Source organism: Chinchilla lanigera, unplaced genomic scaffold, assembly GCF_000276665.1.
Source record: "Chinchilla lanigera isolate Chin_1 unplaced genomic scaffold, ChiLan1.0 scaffold00012, whole genome shotgun sequence".
Lineage (NCBI taxonomy): Eukaryota > Metazoa > Chordata > Mammalia > Rodentia > Chinchillidae > Chinchilla > Chinchilla lanigera.
The window spans coordinates 21,867,881-21,890,449 of record NW_004955413.1 but is presented as its reverse complement, the minus strand read 5'-3'; the positions used below and the strand labels follow the sequence as shown (position 1 = coordinate 21,890,449).

At 42.1% G+C, this 22,569-nt stretch overlaps 1 protein-coding gene across 2 annotated transcripts in view; it reads left to right on the top strand.

Moving 5' to 3' along the window:
* Nucleotides 1-22,569, top strand: part of Tm7sf3 (transmembrane 7 superfamily member 3) — a 42,755-nt gene continuing 20,186 nt past the window's right edge. For both annotated transcript variants that reach the window (XM_005379116.2, XM_005379117.2), the window contains exons 1-5: nucleotides 1-134; nucleotides 11,182-11,336; nucleotides 15,423-15,573; nucleotides 18,316-18,436; nucleotides 20,046-20,217. In XM_005379116.2, the coding sequence (XP_005379173.1) occupies nucleotides 44-134; nucleotides 11,182-11,336; nucleotides 15,423-15,573; nucleotides 18,316-18,436; nucleotides 20,046-20,217 (690 nt within the window). In that variant the 5' untranslated portion in view covers nucleotides 1-43. The remainder of the gene's footprint in view (nucleotides 135-11,181; nucleotides 11,337-15,422; nucleotides 15,574-18,315; nucleotides 18,437-20,045; nucleotides 20,218-22,569) is intronic.

Below are 22,569 nucleotides of genomic sequence, written 5' to 3'. Positions count from 1 at the left end.
GCCCCTCCAGACCTGAGCGCGGGCCCGGCCGGCCCAGGCGGCGATGGGGCTCCTGCGGCTGCTGCTCCTGGCCCTGCTGGTGTCGGGTCGCGTGGGGGCCGGCGGGGCTGAGACGATCGGGAACTCCAGCCAGGGTAAGGTGTGTGTGTGGGAGGGGGGTGCCTGGCTCCTGCAACCCCAGGTGAAAGGTCACAACCCACCTGGGGTCTTTCCACCTAGCAGGAGAGGTGGTGCGCGCCGGGTGGTGAGTTGAAAAGCGACCTGCAGGAATGCAGCGCAGTCCTTCCTGCGGTGGAAACTCCTGCTGTTCAGGAGGCCTTCCTGTCAACCTCTTAATTTAGGCTGGGGAAACGGGAAGAGATAAGTAGCATTATTACCTCCCGCTGGGAGCAGCCATGTTGGTGGCTTTAATTGCACACGCGAACCGCTCCCTTGCTCCCAGGAGGATCGCCTCCGCTTCTGGACAGAAGCGGTGATTGATGATCCACGGCTGTGCAAGTGAGGCAGGCTTTTAGCCTCCAGAAATCTAGGTGCTTTTCAAATAGGCGATGTTCTGCAGAGCGTGAGACGAAAAACGAACTCAGAGTGGGACTTCAGATTGTGGGGTCATGTGCTTGGTGGAAGCGTGTTCCTAACAGCTCGTGGTTTGTTAGCGTGAAATGTAAAAAGCCCAAGTTGTGCCAGGCTGGAAATCATGTGCTTTTCCGTGGAGTGAAGCATATTCTGGGTTTTGTTTTGAGCTTGGGAGACAAATTACAGCTCTGAAACGGTAGTTTCTGAATAATGGGATTGTATTTCTTAAGGCTTATCACTGAAAAGCTTTTGTGCAAACAGAAGCAGAATCCCAGGATCCTTACATAGAACTAACGCCAAATTTGAAAAGGAAAATAGTAATAATTATTATTATTATAATTTTTACAGAAAAACCTGCTTTATGATAGGGCACTAACATCCACCGCTGAATATACCCAGTGCCTCTCATGTGCAGTGTTCTTTAATCCGCACAAGTCCAGGAGATCATGAACATTCTCTCGCTTGGCAGAGGGCAAAACCGAGACCTGAAACACTCGTTACACAAACGAGCAGCTCGAAAGTGTGCAGATAGGGTTTGAATGCAGGTGGTCTTCGTGTGAATTTCGTGGTTCCGTTCTGCTTCCCCAGAGCTGGCTTTTAATGAGACTATCTAGCATAGCATGGTGCTTTCTATTTCATTCTCCTATGAATCCTCATCCCTCAAGATAGCCTTATGCGCAACATACGGAGCTAACATGCATTTTAACAGGGGAGGAAGTCGAAGACCGGGTTTGTGGTTGATCCAGGCTAACCCCTGAATCAGGAGGGCTGGGATCCAGACCTTTTTATTTCCACCTTGGTGCTTTAAGTATTTAATATCTAGAATTTTTTTTTTACCTGAAAGTTGAGAAATAAGAGTAATCACTTGAGACATTTCATATTTTTTCAGGTACTAGTTCTTGCTTCTTTTCTTTGATTTCAGCACTGATATTTCCCCAGCAATTAAAAAAATTGTTTTTGGCCTTGCATTAGTATTTTTCTGTGCAGGAGAGGGACAATATGTGGGAACTTTACTGCTAAGTGATAGTAAAGGCAGATATTCTCTACATCTTTCAGATAAAAATCAGTACAGAAATTAAGAAACAGTTCAAGGCTTGCATTATCCTCTTGTAAAATACTCGTGTAGCTGTTGAGGATTCTGATAATGGTACAAACTGCAGGACGTGAGTGACTGGTATAATTTATAAGGATTTCTTCATCTGGAACAGAATAAATTGATGTGCACAACTTGAATAGTGACTCAAATGCTAAATGAACCTTGGAAAGTGACAGACTGAGTTCTAGAATGTCACAGGAGACTGCTGCCTCTTACCAGGTGGGCACGGGTGATGATCCGTACTTTAAAATAGTTATTCTTTTTCTTGGAGTCCCATTTTTCCATTCCCCTTACCATCTTTCATGATTGTTTTAGGTTCATATCCAGTAACTCACATGGAATCACCTAGTTTGGGAGTTGAGTGGAATGTCGTTGGGGCCCTTCCGTGGGTGTATGTTAAGTAAGGCAGCAAGCCACTTGCACCGTTAGTTGCAAGTGATTGCCTTCTTTCCACAGTATGTGAGAGCCAGCATGCTATAATCCGACCTACTCAGAAGGCTGAGACAGGAGGATTGCAAGTTCTAGCTCAACCTGGGTAGCTGAGTGAGACCCTGTTTCAAAATAAAAAGATGTAATCCAGCACTTCCTGGGTTCAATCCCCAGTATTGCATGTAAAAAAAGTGAGAAATTGTGTATTCATTGTTGTGTTCCCATTTAAATTTTAGGGCTAATGAAAGTTCCTAAGAAGATAAAAATGAGAAATTGATTGGAAGGGGCTGCCGGAATGCCAGCCAGCTCAAGTAGTTGAACCATTTTTGTTTTTAATCTTCCATCTGGAGAGAATTGTGAAGACTGAGCTTTGACAGATCTCTCCCAGAATTTCGTTATTGTGTTGACGCACACACAGTAGACAGCATGTGAGGTACATTTTGGTGAAAATGGAAAAGGTGGAACGTTTTAAGGCTGCCAGATAGGGATCTAATTGGGAAAGAAAAAGAAAAGAAAGAAAAAATTAGAATTGGATGGCTCTTTTTAGAATGGAATTATTGAAAGGAAAAAGTGACCCTGGGTAAGACTAGAAGATGTGCATGATAAACAGGAAAGAGTCCCCTTCTATTCAGATGGCAAAAGCACATGTTGGCAGAAAAGTAGAGCCGCCCTTCTTAGAGAAGTACGGTGTGCGGGCGCCATCTTGGTTGGTGTTGGCCATTCCCGTCTGATGTGCTGTCTTCCCACTCCCTCAGTCATGAGATCTCATTTATGCCTCATAAAATGCTTCCCATGAATCCTTTTCCAGATGGCTTGGAGGTGAAGTTAAATTCTTGTTAACTTCTGCAGGAGATGTTCTGAGTGCCTGTCTTCTTTTGCCAAGTCTGTTTTCATGGGTAGACATTAAATGCAGCTTCTGTCCAGCTGTACTGTAAAAGTCGTTTTGGTTTTCAGCGTCCTTCACTGTGAGCCTGTGGAAGCCTCCTTTTCAACTTGATGCTGAAGATGTGCTGGGCATTTCTGTGAATGCCTTGGATGTGTTAGTCAGCCTCTCCCCAGTAGTTTGTCTGTAGGGCCGATCTGAGAACAGCTGGCTTTTTTATTTTTTATTTTTCCTTTTAACCTGAGGAGGTGAGTCTTTGCGGCATTGGTACATGGATGGAGGTTAATGGCACTTTACTGCGTAGCACTGGACAGCTTGAAAACAATTTTCCCATTTGTTTGAAAATGTTTCAGCAGCCACCTGATTGACACAGCACAGCTGCCTCATTCTCCTATAAGAAAACTGAAGCCCAAACAAAATAGTTGTTGTTGTTTCTTTTTTTTTGGTTTTTCTCCGGTACCGGGAACCGAACTCACGACCTTGCACTTGCCAGGCAGGTGCTTTGCCGCTGAGTTAAATCCCCAGCCCCCCAAAACAAAATAAATAAGTTACTTGCCTGTGGTCACACAGTTCAGTCATCATCCAACAAATGTTCATTGTGTGCCGTCTAGGTGATTGGTACCGTGCCAGGCACCGGAGTACTAAATATGACAAAGCCCTGCACAGCCTGGAGTGAAACCACAAGTAGTTTGGTAAAACTTCAGCCTTCTATAAAAATTGTGAAATAGCTGTTGGGCTGCCAAGGTGACACTGCCAAAAGATTGTCACACAGAGGTTAGGTTAGAGATAAGAATAGGGGAAAATATATTTATCCTTCCTTTATTCATCACTGTGGTTGGAATTACTCCTCCTGGCTGAACATTAAACCACCTGCAGAACATTTACAAGAAGTTATATTGGTAGGGCAAAAGCTAGAGATTGAAATTTAAAAGAAAAAATAAATTTCCAATAGCACAAAGGTATGTTAACTATTTATTGTCTTAGTTCTCTTTATCTTTCTGAGACAGGGTTTCATTATGCAGTTCAGGCTGACCTTGAACTCCTGGTCTCGAACTCACAATGATCCTCCTGCCTCAGCCTCCCAAGTGCTGGGATTATAGGTGTGCACCACCACACCCGGCTATGTTAAATATTTAGTGATAATACCTGGATGAGTGGAGACCCTTTACAGAGATAATGCTACAGTGTTCTTGAGAGAAATCAAGAAACTAAATAGAGGAACATTTCACATATGTATATTGGGACAATTTTGTTTTAAAGGTATCATTTCTCCCTAAATTGTGTAGATAATGCCATCCCAATCAGATTCCCTGCAGGCTTTTTCTGTGTGTGAATATTGGCCAGCTGATTTACAAATTTATATGGAAATAAAAGGGATAAAAATATTTGAGGCAGTTTTGGAGAGGAAGAATAAAGTTTCAACAGGAATTAAAATATAGTAGTTGTATTAAATATATAAATATATTTATATTAACTATAATATAAATATATTATAGAGTATAAATAATTAAATATAATATAAATAATTAAAATATAATATATATAACACTATAAAATAGTGGTGTTAGGACTAACAGATAAGCCAGTGGAGCCCAGTGGAGAATCCAGACACATACATGTTTGTTCATTTGATTTATGTGAAAGTTGGAACTGCAGGGAACTAGTCTTTTGGAGTTTTTTGTAGTATTGGGTAGTGGACACAGGGAGCACTAACTTATGCCTCTGTCCCTTTTCATTTTTTTATTTTCAGACAGGAGCTTGCAGAGTTACTCATGCTGGTCTTACATTTGTGATGCTACTACCTCAGCCTCCTGAGTAGCACTATTTTGCCTGACAAGAGCATATTTTCATTTCTTTATTTTTTAAGTTTTAGTTGTTTTGTTTTTTTTTTTTTTTTTTGGTCTTTTTGAGACAGGGTCTCACTATGCAGTTCAGGCTGATCTTGAACTCTGTAGTCCAGGCTGGCCTCAAACTCACAACAATCCTGCTGCCTCAGCCTCCCGTGTGCTGGGATTATAGGCGTGCCCTACCACGCCTGGCTCAACAGTATATTTTTAAGGAGAGTTGGTATTTCAAGTAGTTTTATATGAAAAATTAGCCCCGTTTCATACCATGCATCAAAATCTGGTTGATTTGAGACCTAACTGTGAAAGAGAAAACAAACTTCAGAAGTTAAGATGGGAGTGAATCTTCATGATCTTGGAATATGTTGAAAAAATTTCTTTAAAATGATACAGACAGCTGGGCATGGTGGTGCACTCTTGTAATCCCAGCACTCGGGAGGCTGAGGCAGGAGGATCAATGTGAATTTGAGGCCAGCTTAGGATACGTAGTGAGTTCAAGGCCAGCCTGAACTACACAGTGAAACCCTGTCTCATATCCCCACTCCCCCTAAAAAAAAACAGAAAGCCAAAGGTGGTGGTGCGCACCTGTCATCTGGGTGCTCTGAGAGACTGAGGCAGGAGGATTGCAAATTTGAGGAGAACCAAGGCAACAAGTCCCTAAGGACTGGGAAGTTGTTCAGTGCAAAGACCTTAAATTCAATCCCCAGTACCCTAAATAAATAAATGAATAAATAAATAAATAGACACTGAAAAGGACTAATCATAGAGGAAAAGCTTGAGAAACTGATCTTTTTTTTTTTTTTTTTTTGTTTTTTTCCAGTACCAGGAATCGAACTTACAACCGTGCGCCTGCCAGGCAGGCGCTGTGCCACTGAGCTAACTCCCCAGCCCCGAGAAACTGATCTTTTTAAAATAGGAACTTCTATTTTATATAATTTTTTTTTTTTGTCTTTATGAGACAGGGTCTTGCTATGCAGTTCAGGCAGGCCTTGAGCTCAAAAATTGGAACTTCTAAAGTGGACATGGAACCACACACCTGTAATCTCAGCACTTTGGAGGCCAAGGCAGGAGGATCACTACAGTGAGTTCAAGGCCGGCCTGGGCTACATAGTGAAACCCTGTCTCAGAAAAAAAAACCAAAACAAAAAACACCTCTTCAAATAAATCAGTCATCAAACAAACTTCTGCCACTTGTGGCAGCACACCTCTGTCGTCCTGTTTATTTAAGAGGCTGACAGGCTTGCTGATAATTCTACTCAGAAGTTCTACCCCATAGAAGTGTATATATACACACACCAAAAGACATGTACAAAAATGATCGCAGTTCTTTATGATAACTCAACTAGAAATCCAGGTGTTCACGCACAATAGAACAGAGAAATGTGCTGTGGTACATTAGTTTATTAAGTAGTATGGTTTCCTTAAGACGAGAATGATTTTACAAATAAAATGTTGATTTTTAAAAAGCTGGACACGATAGAACTCAGCCTGCAAACCGCACTTATTAAAACTCTGAAAGCAAAATTTCTGTGTTTGTAGCTGGGATCATGGTTCCTTTTAGGGAGGGAGGGATGGTGGTTAGAAGAGCGAAGAGGTGTCCTTAAATGGTGTTTCTTGACTCAGATAATTATTTTAGGAGCGTTTTCCTTTGAACTTACTTGGTGTACTTCTCTGAATACTATTTTAATGAATGCTTATTTTTAAATGGATACCTGGATCACACCCTCAGGATTTTGATATAACTGCTCTGGAGAGGGTTTCTGGCAGCAGTATTTTTAAAAAAATCATCTCCAGGCTGGGGATATATAGTTCAGCGGCACAAGTGCCTGCCTAGCAAGCCTAAGGTCCTGAGTTCCGATTCCCAGTACAAAAAAAAAAAGAAAAATCATCTCCAAATGGCTATAATATATTGTCAGGATATATTGCAATTTATTGATAAGAACATCTTTTATCATTAAGGAAAATTTGAAAAATAAGGAAAAACCTAATGTAAAGAAAAAAATAATTTAGAATACACCCTTGGAGATATCTGCTCTTAACACCTCTGACTTATCTTGTCATGTGACCACGCTTTAAATAGGCATCCATGTCTCTCCCTTTTATTATCTGGCTTCTGCATGCTTCCTGCTACAGGCATATGAGGGGCAAGGGTTAGAGAGACCTCATCTTCCTGGAGCTTTCCAGAAGTCCAGGAAGTAATACATCAAAGTCCTAACCATTCCTGAAATGCTCATTATACTTCTTGAAGAAAATGTCAGAAGCAGAAACTGCAGCGTAAATGTTTTGAGTTTGATCATTAAGTGTTTTCACCTGAGCTGTTCATTTTCATTTCTGAATTTCTTAGACTGGAACAAGTCTTCTTATACAGTTTAGCGATTGAATATCAAAGCCCATGTCTTATGCTGCCACAGCAAAAAGCTCACATTGGTGCCTGACATACATGCTTTCTATCAGAACTAGCTTCTTATTAATTTCTTATTCAGAGTACAATAACAGCCTTTATTTTCATGACTGGAGGGTTGGTTGAATAATTGTGCAGCTGAATAGAACATGACATAGCTTTTAAATGACGAAGTTAGAGTTTTTTTTTTTTTCCTTGAAGTGCTAGGGATACCCAGGACCTCACACAGGCTAGGCAAGGGTTCTACCACTGAGCTAAACCTTCAGCCCCTGATTTATCAGTATTGTTATGGAAAGGTATCCAAGACCTGTGACATGGGCTAAGCCAAACATTTATGTCTTTCTTCTTCCACATAAATGAAAATAAGCATGTTGATATCTGCCCAAATCCGAAAAGACAGAGTTGGCCCTCATACCCATGGGTTCTGTATCGACAGATTCAACCAAATAAAAAATAATTAGAAAAAACTGTGTGCTGAATATGTACAGACTTTTTTTTTCTCATCTTTACTCCTGAGCAATACAGTATAACAACTATTTGCATAGCATTTCTATTGTATTAGGCATGGACGTGGTTCACAGTATGTTTTAAAGTGTATGGGAGGATATGTATATGTCACATAGAATACGGCCCTGTTTGATAGTGGGGCCTGGAGAATGGCGGACTTTGAATTTTTCAGGGTCCCAGACTCTTCCATGGATACTGAGGGCCGACTGTGTACCAAGCTGTCCACAGTGAGAATTTCTGCACATAATACTTGCTGTTGGAATATATTTTCTCTGCATGTTTTTTTTGTTTTTTCTTTTTTTGGTACTGGGAATTGAACTCATGACCTCAGGCTTGCCAGGCAAGCGCTTATGCCGCTGAGCTATATCCCTGGCCCTTCTCTGCATGTTGTAACTTTTTATTAGGAGGATTATAGACTGTTTAGAACAATATTATTATTTTAGAGGGAAAACAAATGACAGGTGCTGTCTCCATGTCCCCATTTTGCTTATTGTCTGTCTCTCTCTGTCTGTGTCTGTGTCTGTCTGTCTGTCTGTCTGTCTGTTCTAGGGAACCCTTTTTTAAAGAATATAAAATGTAGAGTCAAAGAAGAGTTCATACTTAGAGTGCCATCAGGAATGGAGGCTTTTTTCAAATCATGACATTTCTTTTCTTTCTTTCTTTCTTTTTTTTTTGGTCTTTCTGAGACAGGGTCTCACTATGCAGTTCAAGATGGTCCTGAGCTCACTTTGTAGCCCAGGCTACGATCCTCCTGCCTCAGCCTCCCGAGTGCTGGGATAACTGGTGGGCGCTACCACGCCCGGCTGACATTTCTTTCTTATAACGCATCATGATCTCTAGAGAAATTTAAAACAGAAGTAAAGAGGTAGAGAAAAGAAAATACACATCCTATACTTGCAGAGATACCTGCTTTTAATACCAGCCACTTTAATAAGTCATCCAGCCACTAGTTGTTTAATGACCTATTTTACTTTCCGTGGTTTTGTGTTTTCTCGCTGTCCTAAGGTTTTGGTATTTGTGAGTGCTGATTCAGCCTCGCCCAGGGGTGGTGGGTTAGAGAAAGGCTGAGGAAGGTTTGCCACTGGAGCTTCTCTAGCGATGGCAGCGTGTGTGCCAGGGCATCACAGAGCTCTGTGTACTGTTCAGGTTCCAAGTCCGTGTCTTGGGAGACAGACCTAAGGATTATCAAAACATTTTCTAAAATTACGTCGAAGGGCAAATCTAAATGCTAATGACGACAGTCTCAGATCCCCTTTTTGAGTTTGCTAGTCCTAGTTTTGGTCGCAGTGCCCAACAGCCAGTGATTATTTTATAAATGCTTCACAAATACTTGCCTGATGGGGAAAAATGAGGGGAAAAAAGTGAATCTAGAAAAAGCAGGACACTAAATGAGCCAGAGGCTTTGGATTGTACGAGGATCGGGGTCCATTTAGATGCTAGGAAAATGGATGAATGCTGCTTCGTCTGACAAACCGGAAAGAATATTTTTAACACTTGGAAGACAGAAAATAGAAGAAACCAAAATTAAAGTGCAATATTAGAAGCATTTTTAGTGCCACTTACTGCGATTCATTTAGTTTTTTATATAGTTTGGTTTTCTAATGAAATAATCGTAATGATGGGACTGCCTGGAAAATGTAAAAATGTAGGTTTTTTTGTGGCTGTTGTTTGCCTTAAAAAAACCCCACAGAGGCCCCCTATATTTTCCAGCCTTCCCTACTGGGATCTCTGTGTTTTATAGAAATGCTTTATCTCTATTCCAGTTGGAGCTTGTCCATATAAAATGTGAGATGCCTTTGTGGTTATATAAATACGTGGCATCTCCAGCTGTCGTTGCTACACTATTTCAGAATTTTCTATTAACTTTTGACAATTAAATTGTAATCACAGATAATCTTTTCTTCTTTCATCAATTTTTCAAAAGCTTAGAGTACTATATCATTGTAGAGTTTGGAGGACTCTATAGCGACTAGTCAGTTTTCTAGTCTTAGCACAATTTGTATGTATTTTTGGGGGTTCCTTATACAGGTAGACTTTTTTTGGTAGTTTTTTGTTTTGTTTTTAATTGTTCAGATGGAATATTTGAATTTAGGAAAAAACACATTGAAAAGTGGCCTTCTTGGATAGTGGTAAATAAGAATGTGTTATTTAGTGTTGGGAGTGTTGTTTTCATTTTATTTTGTTTTTATAACCACCCACTGATTTATTTCTTTCTAAAATAAGGCATGATAGTTCTATTATGAGACTCTGATGAATTATAATCTTTTTCTTGTCAACTCCTTTTCATTTATATTAAATGTAAGTAGCTTTTTTCTGTTTTTTTTTTTTTTGTTGTTGTTGTTTTTTTTTTTCTATTTTCTGTGTAATGCTCTTCTGCCATTTTTACAGAGATATTCTGAGTAGAGGGTTGGAGGGGAGGTGTGAATCCAGGACCACACAGAAGTAAAAGCAGCTTCCTTTGGTGGGGTATCTGAGAATTAGATTGGAAAAAGAAAAAACCAGTATACAGCTAGGAAAAGAACACAACACACAAAACCAGGGACAGAGTGAGCTAGGGTAGCGTAAGGGATTGAACCCAGGGCCTTTGTACTGAGCTACATCCCCATCCCATTTTAAAATTTTGAGACAAGGTCTGGCAACAGTGCCAGGCTGGGCTCGAACTTGTGATCCTCCTGCCTCAGCTTCCCAGAGTGCTGGGATTATAGGTGTGTACCGCTATGCCTGGCTAAAAAAAGCCCCTTTTCCCAAAAAGCCTGTGGTTCACAACTGTGTGTGAAGTGTGTGGTGTGGGCACGCATCAAACGTATTTGCCAATGTTGATGGTACCTGCTTTTGCAAGTTAGGTAATACAATCCTCATTTGAAAGATAAGAAAAACGGAGGCCTCAGGCAATTTGGTAAATTGCCTAAAACTGTAAACTTTGGCTCTAAAATGAAGTTACCTGTGTCTCTTCAGACTTCAGCATTCACTAGATGATACCATTCTTTATTTCTAGCACATTCACCATGGCACCAGCCAGAGGGTTCTTTATCCTAAACCCAGGCACTGTGTTCTGGAGAGAATTGTTATTCCCTTACCAAACGGGGAAACTTTTCTGGGGTCTGAGAGCCCATCCTCAGCACTTAGTAGTGTTCACATCTTTTGAAACGCATTTTTTTCCACTTTAACCCTCAGTACTACCATTTTCTAGCTGAGTGACCCTGAGACCTCCCTCCCCTGTAATGCTGCTTGAACCCAGGGCGTCCAGCTCACTCTGTCACTCAGCAACGTCCCCAGCCTCTGTTCTGCCTGTAGGCCGCCATGTCTTCATCAGTGACATAGAGGCAATCATGGTATTTTCCTCAAGGAGTTTTTCTGAGGGGGAAAGCAGCATTCTGTTTATAAATAGGATTTTTACAAATTGATGTTAGAGATACAGTCTTATAATGAAAACTTTCTCCCATTGTAGGTTTTCTTGAATTTTCTGTTGGGAAATTTAGATACTTCCAGCTCAACAAACCTTTTCCGCAGGAAGCCATTTTGCATCATATTTCAAGCAATGTGACTTTTCTCATATTCCAGATACACTCGCAGTATCAGAATACCACAGTTTCTTACTCGAGGGTAAGTACAAAGAATTATTTCAGCAAAAAAGAATCATTTCATCTGTTTGGGTCTTGTGTTTAGTGTAAGCACTAGAATTTGATGTTTAATTTTGTGTCTTAAGTGTTTAGAAAAAGTCAACGTTGAATCTTGTCAGGTTAGTGACTGAGAGTGGGCAAGGTGCGGACCTCAGGCCTTTTTCGAGTGTGGCGGCCTGTGCCTCAGAGATGGAAAGCCAAGTCTTGGGAGAGGGGCCCTGTGTAACTCCCTGCCTTGTTTTCCTCATGACTTCTCACTTTTTCATTTTCTTACTCCAGTGGGTCCTTAATGATTTTTACCTGAGAATACATTGTAATGTGTTCCTATTGTTGTCCAGCTATTTAGTACTATAGTTTATTAAGAAACCCTTGGGATCAGCCTTATTCTTTGGAGCACATGCAAATAAAGCGTTTATAACACTCAATTCATCCCAGTCCTATCTAGCATGGTTAAGGATGCTATTAGATAGTTGTCGTCACTAACTCTTTAAAGGGAGCCTCAGATTGGAAAGTTTTTTGTTTATTTGTTTAGTTTTGTTGATACCTGGAATCAAACTCAGTACCTCAGGCTTGCCAGGCAGGCATTGTGCTGCTGAACTATATCTCTGGCCTCTGGAAAGTTTTTTAAATGCTTTGGATTACTTTAGCTATAAAGGATCTGCCATGTATTTGTAAAAGTCTACTAGACTGTTAGACTTTTACAAATCTCTTTATATTTAGCCTATATGATTCTTTACACTAATGAATGGGTTTCACTGACCATGAAATTATACTTTTTTATTTGATCTAAGCCCATCCTATAATAGTCTGATATTGGTAAACAAAGCTATCTCAGTGCAACTCATGTGTAGGTCTACAGGCACTCGTCCAACTTTCTTTCCTGCTAAATATTTTGGATTTTTTCATTCCTGCTTTCTTAACCTTACCGTGAAGGTTTTAAAATTGTGTATATAAACAAAAGAAATTTTAAAAAGACTTAAAGAAGGGAAAGGTGTGTGTGTGTGTGTGTATGTGTGTGTGTGTGTGTGTGTGCGCGCGCATGCGCGTGTAAGGTAGTTGATAAACTAGAAATGGAAGGGTTTGACCGAGAACAAAGAAAGAAGAGTAAATGATGCCAGATGTAAGAGAGAACAGTATCTGTAACCCTTTGATTTTGCCAGAGTTCTTGGTAGCCACAGCAGAATAAAGCATAGTAAATTTCCTAACTTTCTTGGACAGGAAGAAGTATCCCTGTTCATCAAGAGAGGCTAAGTTTTTGTTCTGGTATGAAATTCAAAAAATAAACCTCCTGTTCAGGTTCTTTTATAGGAGACATAGTAAAATGAGACAAAAATGATGTCTTTTATTATTTTGTTTTAGTATTAGGGATCCAACCCAGAGGTATTCTACCATTGAGCTACATCCCCACCCCTTTTTATGTTTTATTTTGAGGTGGGATCTCACTAGGTTGTCCTGGCTGGCCTTGAGCTTGCTTGTGATCCTCCTGCCTCAGCCTCCCAAGTAGCTGGGATTACAGGCGTCTGGCCCTGAGCCCATCCCCCTTTGTTTTGCTAGTTGTATTTAAAAAAATTGTTTTGAGGTGATCTTCCTATATAATTAAAAGTGTTTTGATTAGCAAATAATGATTTCCTTCTTATGACATCACAGCAAAGACAATATGTATTTTTAATGATAAGTTTAAATTTATTTTAACCAATTCATAAAAACAGAATTATACATATGCATGGTGTACCTGTGTGGGGGTTCAACAGAGGTATTAATTGTGCAATGTTGAAATCTGGCTGAGTATGTCTGCCTCCTCGAAGATTTATCTTTTCTTCATGGTGAAAACATTGACACTCCTAGCTTTTTGAAAGCAGTACATGATGTTATCTATGGTCACCTACTATGCGACAGCACCAGAACTTCTTGCTGCCACCTCACTATAACCCAGCCCCGATGGGTCAGCCTCTCCCCACCCTTCCCCCTACTCTCCTTGACCTCTGGTACCCACCTAGCAGCTCCCAACTTTTTTGGGTGTGTGTGTGTGTGTGTGTGTGTGTGTGTGTGTGTCTGAGACAGGGTCTCACTCTGCAATTCAGGCTGGCCTTGAGCTCCCTTTGTAGCCCAGGCTGGGTTTGAACTCACAATGATCCTCCTGCCTCAGCCTCCTGAGTGCTGAGATTACAGGTGTGTGCCACCATGCCTGGTTCCCCCAACTTTTGTATTAGCATTTTTTTGTAGATTCTGCATAGGGGTGAAATTATGTGGTACTTGCTTCTGTGCCTGACTTATTTCACTGAATATAGTGTCCCCAGTCTCATCCGTGTTGTCACAAATAAGATTTCACTGACATCCATGAAGATAAGAGAGAGGATGTGGACAAAGGCATTTACATAATTCAATGCTTGCTGTGTGCTAAGCTCCTGCTTCTAAAGCTCCTGAGGCCAGAGCCTGCCCAAATCAAGAGATTCTTTCCCAGGAAAAGCTGTAATTTCACAGTGACCTGTGTATGTATAATCTCAGGGGATGTCTGGTAACTCAGTGGGACCCTTCAGTCCTTGTTCAGAATCTTTGTATTCAGCTTTCCATATAGTTAATTCTCACAATAGCTCAATAAAGTGCCTATTTCTTTCTTTTTTTTTTTTTTTTTTTGGTACTGAGAATCAAACTCAGGACCTTGTGCTTGCCAGGCAGGCGCTTGTGCCGCTGAGCTACAATCCCTGATTTCTCTTTAGATCATATAAATCTTTCACAGTGCCTGTCTCTATGTCAGAAAACCCATAAGGAGATGTGAGCATGATGCGTAAGTGACAGAAGAGGCGTGGGTGAATAACATCTCGGGCCTTGATCTCCACGCAGCAGGGGTCTTGGCTTCCTATCTCTCCCAGATTTCATTCCTTGGGCCGTCTTTGGTTCCCGCTATTTGCCCTGCGTAGATGATGACCAGCCTGCACGTGGCTCTGCAAGTGAGCTGTCTTCGTGAAGACAGTTGTTTCTGTTTCCTGTGTCCTTCCTGATGTAGTGTGGCACTGTTTTTTTCTTCCTTTCCTTTTGAGTCATCATGATAGTTTGTTCTCTGAAGCTGTTAACCCTGTAGGTGATCCGTTCTCACTTAATGCTTGTCAGATTGAAACTGATCAGTCGCTTCCTCTTTGCACTTTCTTAGCTTTACAAGAACACTGAGTCTATGACCGCTTAGCTTAGCACTTTATTACTGAGGAAGCTTTCAGCACCGCTGGGCATGGGGGCTTCTAGAAGGGAGGAGCACGATGAAGGATTAGGAAGGGGCGCAAGAAACTTCTTGGGATGATGCATATATTCACTGTCTTGAATTGCGGATGGTTTCATAGGTGTCTACATGTATCAAAACCTATCAAATAATGTCTGTTATAATGACTCAGTAAAGCTTTCTACCCAGTGTGTGAAGCCTTTGAGCCCTGGGTTCACGGCTTTGTCTTAGCTCCAGTACACGCCATAGTAAATCTTAATGCAGGTGAATTGAAATGCTGGAGAGATTCTCCTATGCAATTCCTGACCAAAGATCATTGCTGTGCACTGTATGTGCCCTGCCCCAGCCCCGCCCCTCACGCAATGTCTTGGTGTTAGGAAGTGGGTCTGTAGGAGGTGTTAGGTCACGAGAACTCTGCCTTTATAAAATTAGTGTCCCCCCCCAGCTCCCTGTCCCCTCTGCCACATGAGAATATATATAGCTAGAAGTTGGCCGTGTGCAGCCTGGAAGATGACCCTCCCCTGAACCTGACCATGCTGGGCTGAGCTCAGACTTACAGCCTCCAGAAATGTAAGAAATAAATTTTTATTGCTCATCCATCACCTAATTTACACTACTTTGTCATAGCAACCCAAACTGACTAAGACAGTAACACACTTTAAAGAGGTCTCCCGTGTGTAGGTGTAGCCGTGTGAACCTGGGGATGAAAGAGTTCTTTAATTATGGAAGGAAGTTCTGGTCTCCTCTCCCTTTTTGTTTTGAGATAATTTGGAACAGGACATGAGTTCCTGATTACCTCTGTGACGCCCGTGTTCGGCTCCGTTCCCTGTTCCTGATGGCTTTCGTTGGTAATTGCAGACTGTCCGTCCCGGTACTTCAGGAACGGGCAGTGACAAAGGACTGGTTTCCATTCTGAGACCAGAGCAGAGCGTGTGCACTTGGTACCTGGAGTCTGTCGATGCAAAGCCCGTCCAAAGCGTGGCCATTCCGCTCTCCTACTCGGAAAGAGGTAACCTTTCTGTCTTTGCCTCCCTGTTAACGCTCTGTGGACCGTGGGATATGTTTGTGGAAATGGGAGAGAAGTCATCCTATTCAGGTTGTTTGTTACAAGTGTAATATATTCAGTCAGAAATGTTTTTATAGCCAGGGAGTCCGAAAATAGGCATCGTCGTTGGAGCTCAGGTTTATTCACTCAAATACATTTAAGGAAAAGCCGTGACAGAGTCCGTAACATTTTAGTAATTACCCTAGGCAGAGGACGCAGTAAGCATAGTGTGCGGAAGAGGGGAGCAGTGTCTGGGGAACGGTGAACATGTGTCTGGCTGGAGCCCGGATGTGAGGGCCTTGTGCGCAGTTTGCGGTGTGCGCTCTGTCCTGAGGCCTGTTCTAAGGAATCACTCGGAGGGGATTTTAGGTTGAGGCGTAATGCGGTGCATTTCATCTCTTAGAAAGCTAGCTCTAGAAGCAGTGAGGGCGTGCGGCTGGAGAAGGCACAGCACAGCCTGGACTCTGCACAGCTTCGAGGGCTCAAAGTGAGAAACGAGGATCTGAACAGTCCCAGGCTGGGGCATGGAGAAGAGGGCCGGGAGGGAGATGTTTGGAGGACAGAGTGACCCGTGTCTGGGTTATAAGAAAGGGGCGCAGGCTTCCTGTTTGGAAGCCCAGAGAGACTGATGCAAAATAAGCATAGGAACAGCAGTGTTGTGGTGCTGGAGGTTGCTCGGGGCGGGAAGAAGATGGTGACTTCACTTTGGGACATGATGAATCTAAGAGGCTTGTGGGACATCTGGATGAAACTGCGTAGTGGCCAGTACAGGCCTGGAGGGGAGGAGTGATATTAGACAGTCAAATAAATAGCTCTTAGTGAAAGCCATGGCGGTAAGTGAGATTGCTCAGGCAAGTGCTTAGGGATTTAGGAGGGAAAAGAATAGCAGGTACTTTCCTAGTGCCTGCTGTGTGTCAGGCAAGTTTCTGGTGGATACTTACTGCTGAGGGAGAAGTGCAGGGCTGAGGAGTAGTCCTGGAATAGGAGAGCCCCGAGGTCCTGCCTTCAGAAGGAGTGGGGAATAGTACACTGCAGAGAAAAGTGACCGGAAGTGTCCGTATGGTAGAGCAGGGAGGAGTCAGTGGCTGCCTTTGATGGGACTCATTTTAGTGACAGAGTATCGAAGAGAGCAGAGACAATGACTGAGCAGTAGAGGTGAGGGATGAGAATTCACACCACTGTTAAAGTTCGGGAATGAAGGAAGGAAAGGGAGCAGTAAGTAGTACAATAAGTGGAAATTGAACAATGAGTGGGGAAAACATGTTATCTGTAACTAGTGGTTAATTACCTGATAAAAAGCCACAGACTTTAGGCTTCCAGCAAGGACAGCGCAGGAAGAGAAATGATAAAACTGTGGAGCTCCCACTGGAATGCAGCGTGGCAGATGTTTGTAAGTGCAGGAAAAGGAGAATATAAAAGACCTCAAAGTGTTGAGGAAGACTGTACATGCCACTGAAACATATGTGCATGTTGCATTTCCACTGGAGAACCCTCCAGCAGAATTCCAAGACTGGAATCTGAGACCCAAGTGTGGGAATGGCGGGATGGCTGAGTGCGTGAAGTTGTGGTCTTCTAAATCATTAAATTGGTTTATTCCTCGGTCTTTTGTCAACTTCTACTATTTTTTAAATTTTTTTTTTTGGTTTTTTTTTTTGGTACCGGGAACCGAACTCACGACCTTGCGCTTGCCAGGCAGGTGCTGTGCCGCTGAGCTAAATCCCCAGCCCCGTGAACTTCTACTCTTGAGTACACTATGTGTGGTGCTTTGTGTGGAGCTGAGCTAATGTCACTTGACTTCTTTAAGTTCTGCCACCCTTTAAGGTCATGAATAGGATTCCTAGTAAGAAAAACAAGAAGAGCTTTTTTAGCCATAGTGTTAATATAAACTAAAATTCAAATGCTGTTCCCAAAATCGTCTTGAGTCTTTTATATTTCCTCCTTTATGCATACCCACCCTGTTCCAGTGCTGAGGAGATCCCCGTCTCTCTGTTGAAAGAGACCTGTGAAAAGTGGACAACATTTGGCACACAATTTCAGGGTATTCCTCTAGCCCCCGAAACCCACTTTTGAATACGGATTTAAGAATCTCTGTCTCTTGTAGTGCTTTTAACTGTGGGGCAGAGATTGGCAAATGAGATCACCAGCCAAATCCACCTTGCTGCCTGTCTTTGTGCATAAAGTTTTATTGAAACACAGCTATGTCCATTCATTTCTATATTGTCTATGGTGGCCTTTCACCACAAGGGGAGGGTTGGATGGTTGTCAGAGAGACCCGCAGATTTGCAAAGCCTAAAATACTCACTGCCTGACCCTTTACAGAAAAGGCTTCCTGTCCCTTGCTTACTCTCAGCTAACTTTATCTCTCTCATTTTTAAAATTTTTTTTTTCCTGTCTTTTTGAGACTGGGTCTCACTATGCAGTTCAGGCTGGCCTTGAGCTCACGCTGTAGCCCAGGCTGGTCTCAAACTCACAGGGATCCTCCTGCCTCAGCCTCTGGAGTGCTGGGATTACAGACGTTTACCACCATGCCCTGCTTTATCTCTTTAACCTTAGTTCATGAGATAGTATCAGAGCAGAAGCTCTGTGTTTAATGTTTAACTTCTTTATGGGGACTTCTTGTTAAAGTTCTGTTTTTTTTTTTTCTTCTGTGCTTGATTTGGACATATAAGAATTCTTTCTTTAGTAACTTCCTTATTTTTCATCCAGATCCTATCCCTGGAGGCTGTAACTTGGAGTTTGATTTAGATATTGATCCCAACATTTATTTGGAGTATAATTTCTTTGAAACAACTATCAAATTTGCCCCAGCAAACCTGGGCTATGCAAGGTATGACTGTCTCCCATCTCCTAAAATTGCTTTTAGAACATTCATGACTCTTGTGTAGCTTCAGCAAATCCATAGTTCTCTGTTGTAAAATTGAATTATTTTTAAAAATTGAGGGATTAGTATCATTTAAAACTCATTGCTAACATTTGTCATTTATAGCTAATATTCTGCCATAGTATGTTTATTTTTTATTTGTTTATTTGTTTTTTTCCTGGTATCGGGAATCGAACTCAGGACCTTGCACTTGCCAGGCAGGCATTTGTGCCGCAGAGCTCTATCCCTGGCCCAGAGCTATATCCCCGGCCCTCCCCAGCATGTTTATGAACTCTCTGTTTGAAGAGCCAGATTCGAGCTTGTTAGGAGCTTGGAAGTGCATCTTACCTTTTGTTTTGGTTTTGGTACTGGTTTTGGTTTTTTGAGGCAGGATCGTGCTTTGTAGTCTAGGCTGGCCTTGAACTTGCAGCGATCCTCCTGTGTCTGCCTTATAGGTGTGCCTCAACACACCTGGCCACCTTAGCTTTTATAAAGCACCTTAAATATAGAAAGAATCTGTTAGTTCTGAAACATCCTTATGTTTTATAAGGATTATTTTTAATTTAAAACCCTGCCTCAGTTTCTACTTTAATAGCAGTGATCATGTTGAATAACATTTGAATGTTTCCTTGCATATCTCACAGTACTAAGTGCTACATGTTCTATGTCATTTAATCCTAACAATTTTATGAAGAAAGGGCAATTGCTGTTGTGTACAGAGGTTTTCTAAGGGTTAGCGGAGTGACTTGCCCATAAGCACACGGCTACCACATGGGAGTGACTGGTTATGTAACTTGCCTCTCTGTGTGTCTTACAGGACAACGTAGGCTAAGTCAGAATCTCTTTTCTGGAATGGTTAATGTTCAGATTTCAGTGTTTTGGATTTTGGAATATTTGCATAGACTTTACCAGTTCAGCATCTCTAATCTGAAAATCCAGAATCGAAAGCTTTTCAAGTATCATATGAGTACATGTCAGGTTTCAGATTTTTGAGTTAAGAATGGTCAGCTTGTACCATAGAGTGGGTGGGTTATGGCTGATGAAGTTTAATCTCACAGTTCTGGACGCTGAAGTCTACAGTGAGGATGCCAGGACAGCTGGGTTCCGGTGAGGCACACTTCTCCTTGTATCCTGGTAAGACAGAAGTAGGACTTAGAGCACTCTGGGATCTTTCATATAAAGGCACTAATTCCATTTGTGAGCGCTCCACGCTGATGACCTAGTTACCTTTCAAAGGCTCTACCTCCTAATGCCAACACCCTGGGCACTTACACAAAGCAGGAATTGTAGGAGAGAACATCATTTGTTCGGATGGAGTGTTATATTTTTCTCCAGAATGCCATTTATGCCTCTGCAGAAGGGAACCTATTTAATAGGGATTGCTGCTGCAGAAGTTTGAAATTAGTGCTGGGTCTGTAGCACAGCGCTGGAGCACTTGCCTAGCATGCTCAAGGCCCTCAGTTCTATCCCCAGCAATGAAAAAAAAAAAAGGTTTATTTAGGGCTTTTTGGTTCCTTTTTATAGATGGAACTTGCACCACACAAGACTGATGTTCTATTTCCTTGGTTGGCTCTAGAGACGCACCTCCTCTGCCGTGTGACGCTGGGACGGGCCAGGAGTTTAGGTGGAGGTTGCAGTATGATGTGTACCAGTATTTTCTGCCTGAGAATGACCTCACAGAGGATGTGCTGCTGCAGCACCTGCAGAAAATGGCCCAGGTGGCCCAGGTGAAGGCCAATGCTGTGAAGGTGAGTCCAGTTCTCACGGTGTGTGTCGCTAGACAGTGATGCTTTTGTAGGGGTTGAGGAGGAGGGGAGAAGCTACTGGCAGCTGATTTCTTTACTGTTTTCTTGATATTTGGGGGCGAATCAGTTTATTCTTTTTTTACTGTGTTTTTGTTTTGAGAGTCATTGCTAGTAGTATCCTGAAATGATGTTGGCCTTTGGGGAGATGCATGGAAGTTATGTTTTCACTGCAGCTACAGCTGGGAACTGGTAATCTTCAAATATAGGTGGAAGTGGTGGTTAATTTTCTACATACTCCAATAACTATTGGATAAAAACTTTTGGCAAGTATGAAAGCTACAGTGTTTTTAAAAAAAAATAGCAAGAAGCCAGGCGTGGTGGTGCACGCCCGTAATCCCAGCACTCGGGAGGCTGAGGCAGGAAGATTGTTGCAAGTTCGAGGCCAGCCTGGGTTACAAAGTGAGCTCAAGGCCAACCTGAACTGCATACCGAGACCCTGTCTCAAAAAGGACAAAACAACAACAACAAAAAAACCCCCCAAAATCTGCTTATGCATGTACACATTAGTACTAGCCCTGGAACCTATCTCCAACTCAGAACAAAAATTTCCTCTGAGCTTTTGAGTCCCTGTAAACCTTTGCTGCTCCAATTGTCATCCACAAACATTGGTCCTGTTTTAGAATTGTAGATTCTTGGGCTCCAGTCTAGAGCTGCTGGATCAGAATTTATATTTTGTTCGCATTTTGTAATCCCTCCGATGATTCTTGTGCATATTAGAATTTGAGACTCACTGCTGTAAATCACTTTTGTGGAGGGCAGGGTTACCTTTCAGTCTTGACACTTGCCTGACAGCAACATAGTAGGTGGGGTCATTCTTTAGTTTAATGGTTGGTGGGTGGAGTTTTTCTAGACTGCTTTGATTCTTCCTAGAAAGTTAATGGATCACTAGATTATGTAGAAAGAAGTGATTGAAATGGGCATAGCTGATTAGCCCAGGGGCATAAAATGTTGCAGAGCAGGAGCTCATTTTTGTTCCTGTCACTTAGGTTGTCATCACTCTGTTCTGAGGAGACTTGGAATGCACAAAACTCACTGCACTTATTTACAAATTAAGTAATGTTGGGGCTGGGTGTGTGTGGGGTTCGCTGCTGAGTACTTGCTTAGCATGTGCTATAAAACATTGCTATTGCCAGGTGTGGTGGTGCACGCTTGTAATCCCAGCACTTAGGAGGCTGAGGCAGGAGGATGGTTTCGAGTTCAAGACCAGCTCGGGCTACAAAGTGAGCTCAAGGCCAGCCTGAACTACCTAGCAAGAGCCTGTCTCAAAAAACAAAACAAAACAAAACAAAACAGACAAAAAAACAAAAACCAAAACAGTAGTGGTCTTATTAGATATGAATTTTTTGACCATTTTTAATGTTCTGCAGACTATAAGAACTTGAACGGTAGGCTTTTTTAGGTTAACTTTTTTTTTTTTTTTGTGGTACTGGGGATTGAAGTCACGACCTTGCGCTTGCCAGGCAGGCACTTATGCCACTGGGCTATATCCCCAGCCCAAGGCTAACTTTTTTGTTGTTTTTTATTCTGGTACCGGGAATCGAACTCACGACCTTGTGCTTGCCAGGCAGGTGCTGTGCCACTGAGCTAAATCCCCAGCCCCTAACTTTTTAACTTTTCATTTAAAAGAATATTGTCTGCCAGCATGTGACAAAATTGTGAAAGGCCAAAGGGCATGTGAAAGACTTTGGATCCTGTTGGAAGGGGCTTACACTGGCCCACTCTGGAAAAGTTAAAGTACCAATAATAAAAACAGTGATAATTTTGATTGAATATAAGCCTTGAGTAAATAAAAGTGAGTCCATGCTGAATTAAAGAGGTGTTTCTGCCAGGCGTGGTGGCACACGCCTGTAATCCCAGCACTCAGGAGGCTGAGGCAGGAGGATCTTTCGAGTTCTAGGCCAGCCTGGGCTATGAAGTGAGCTCAAGGCCAGCCTGAACTGCATAGTGAGATCCTGACTGAAAAAGACAAAAATAAATAAGTAAATAAAACTGAAGAATGAATTTTAGGAACAGCGGAGTTTAAGAGCAGAATATATTTATTGAGGGAAAGAAAGCTTCTCTCTAAGAGAGGGACAGAAGGGACCCGAGCGGGTTGCCAAGGACCTTGTCTTTCCCAGGGATTTTATAGAGGGAAACCAAGAGGTGAGGTGGGTTCAGGGTAGGGGAAAATGGGAAGTTACAAGGTGGGCATGAGGTGGGACAAAACTATGGTCAGCCAATAAGGTTACAAGTATAATTGTTCAGGTAAAATTGATTAAATTGGGATCAAATGGGGAAGCGAGTCACATAGCAAGG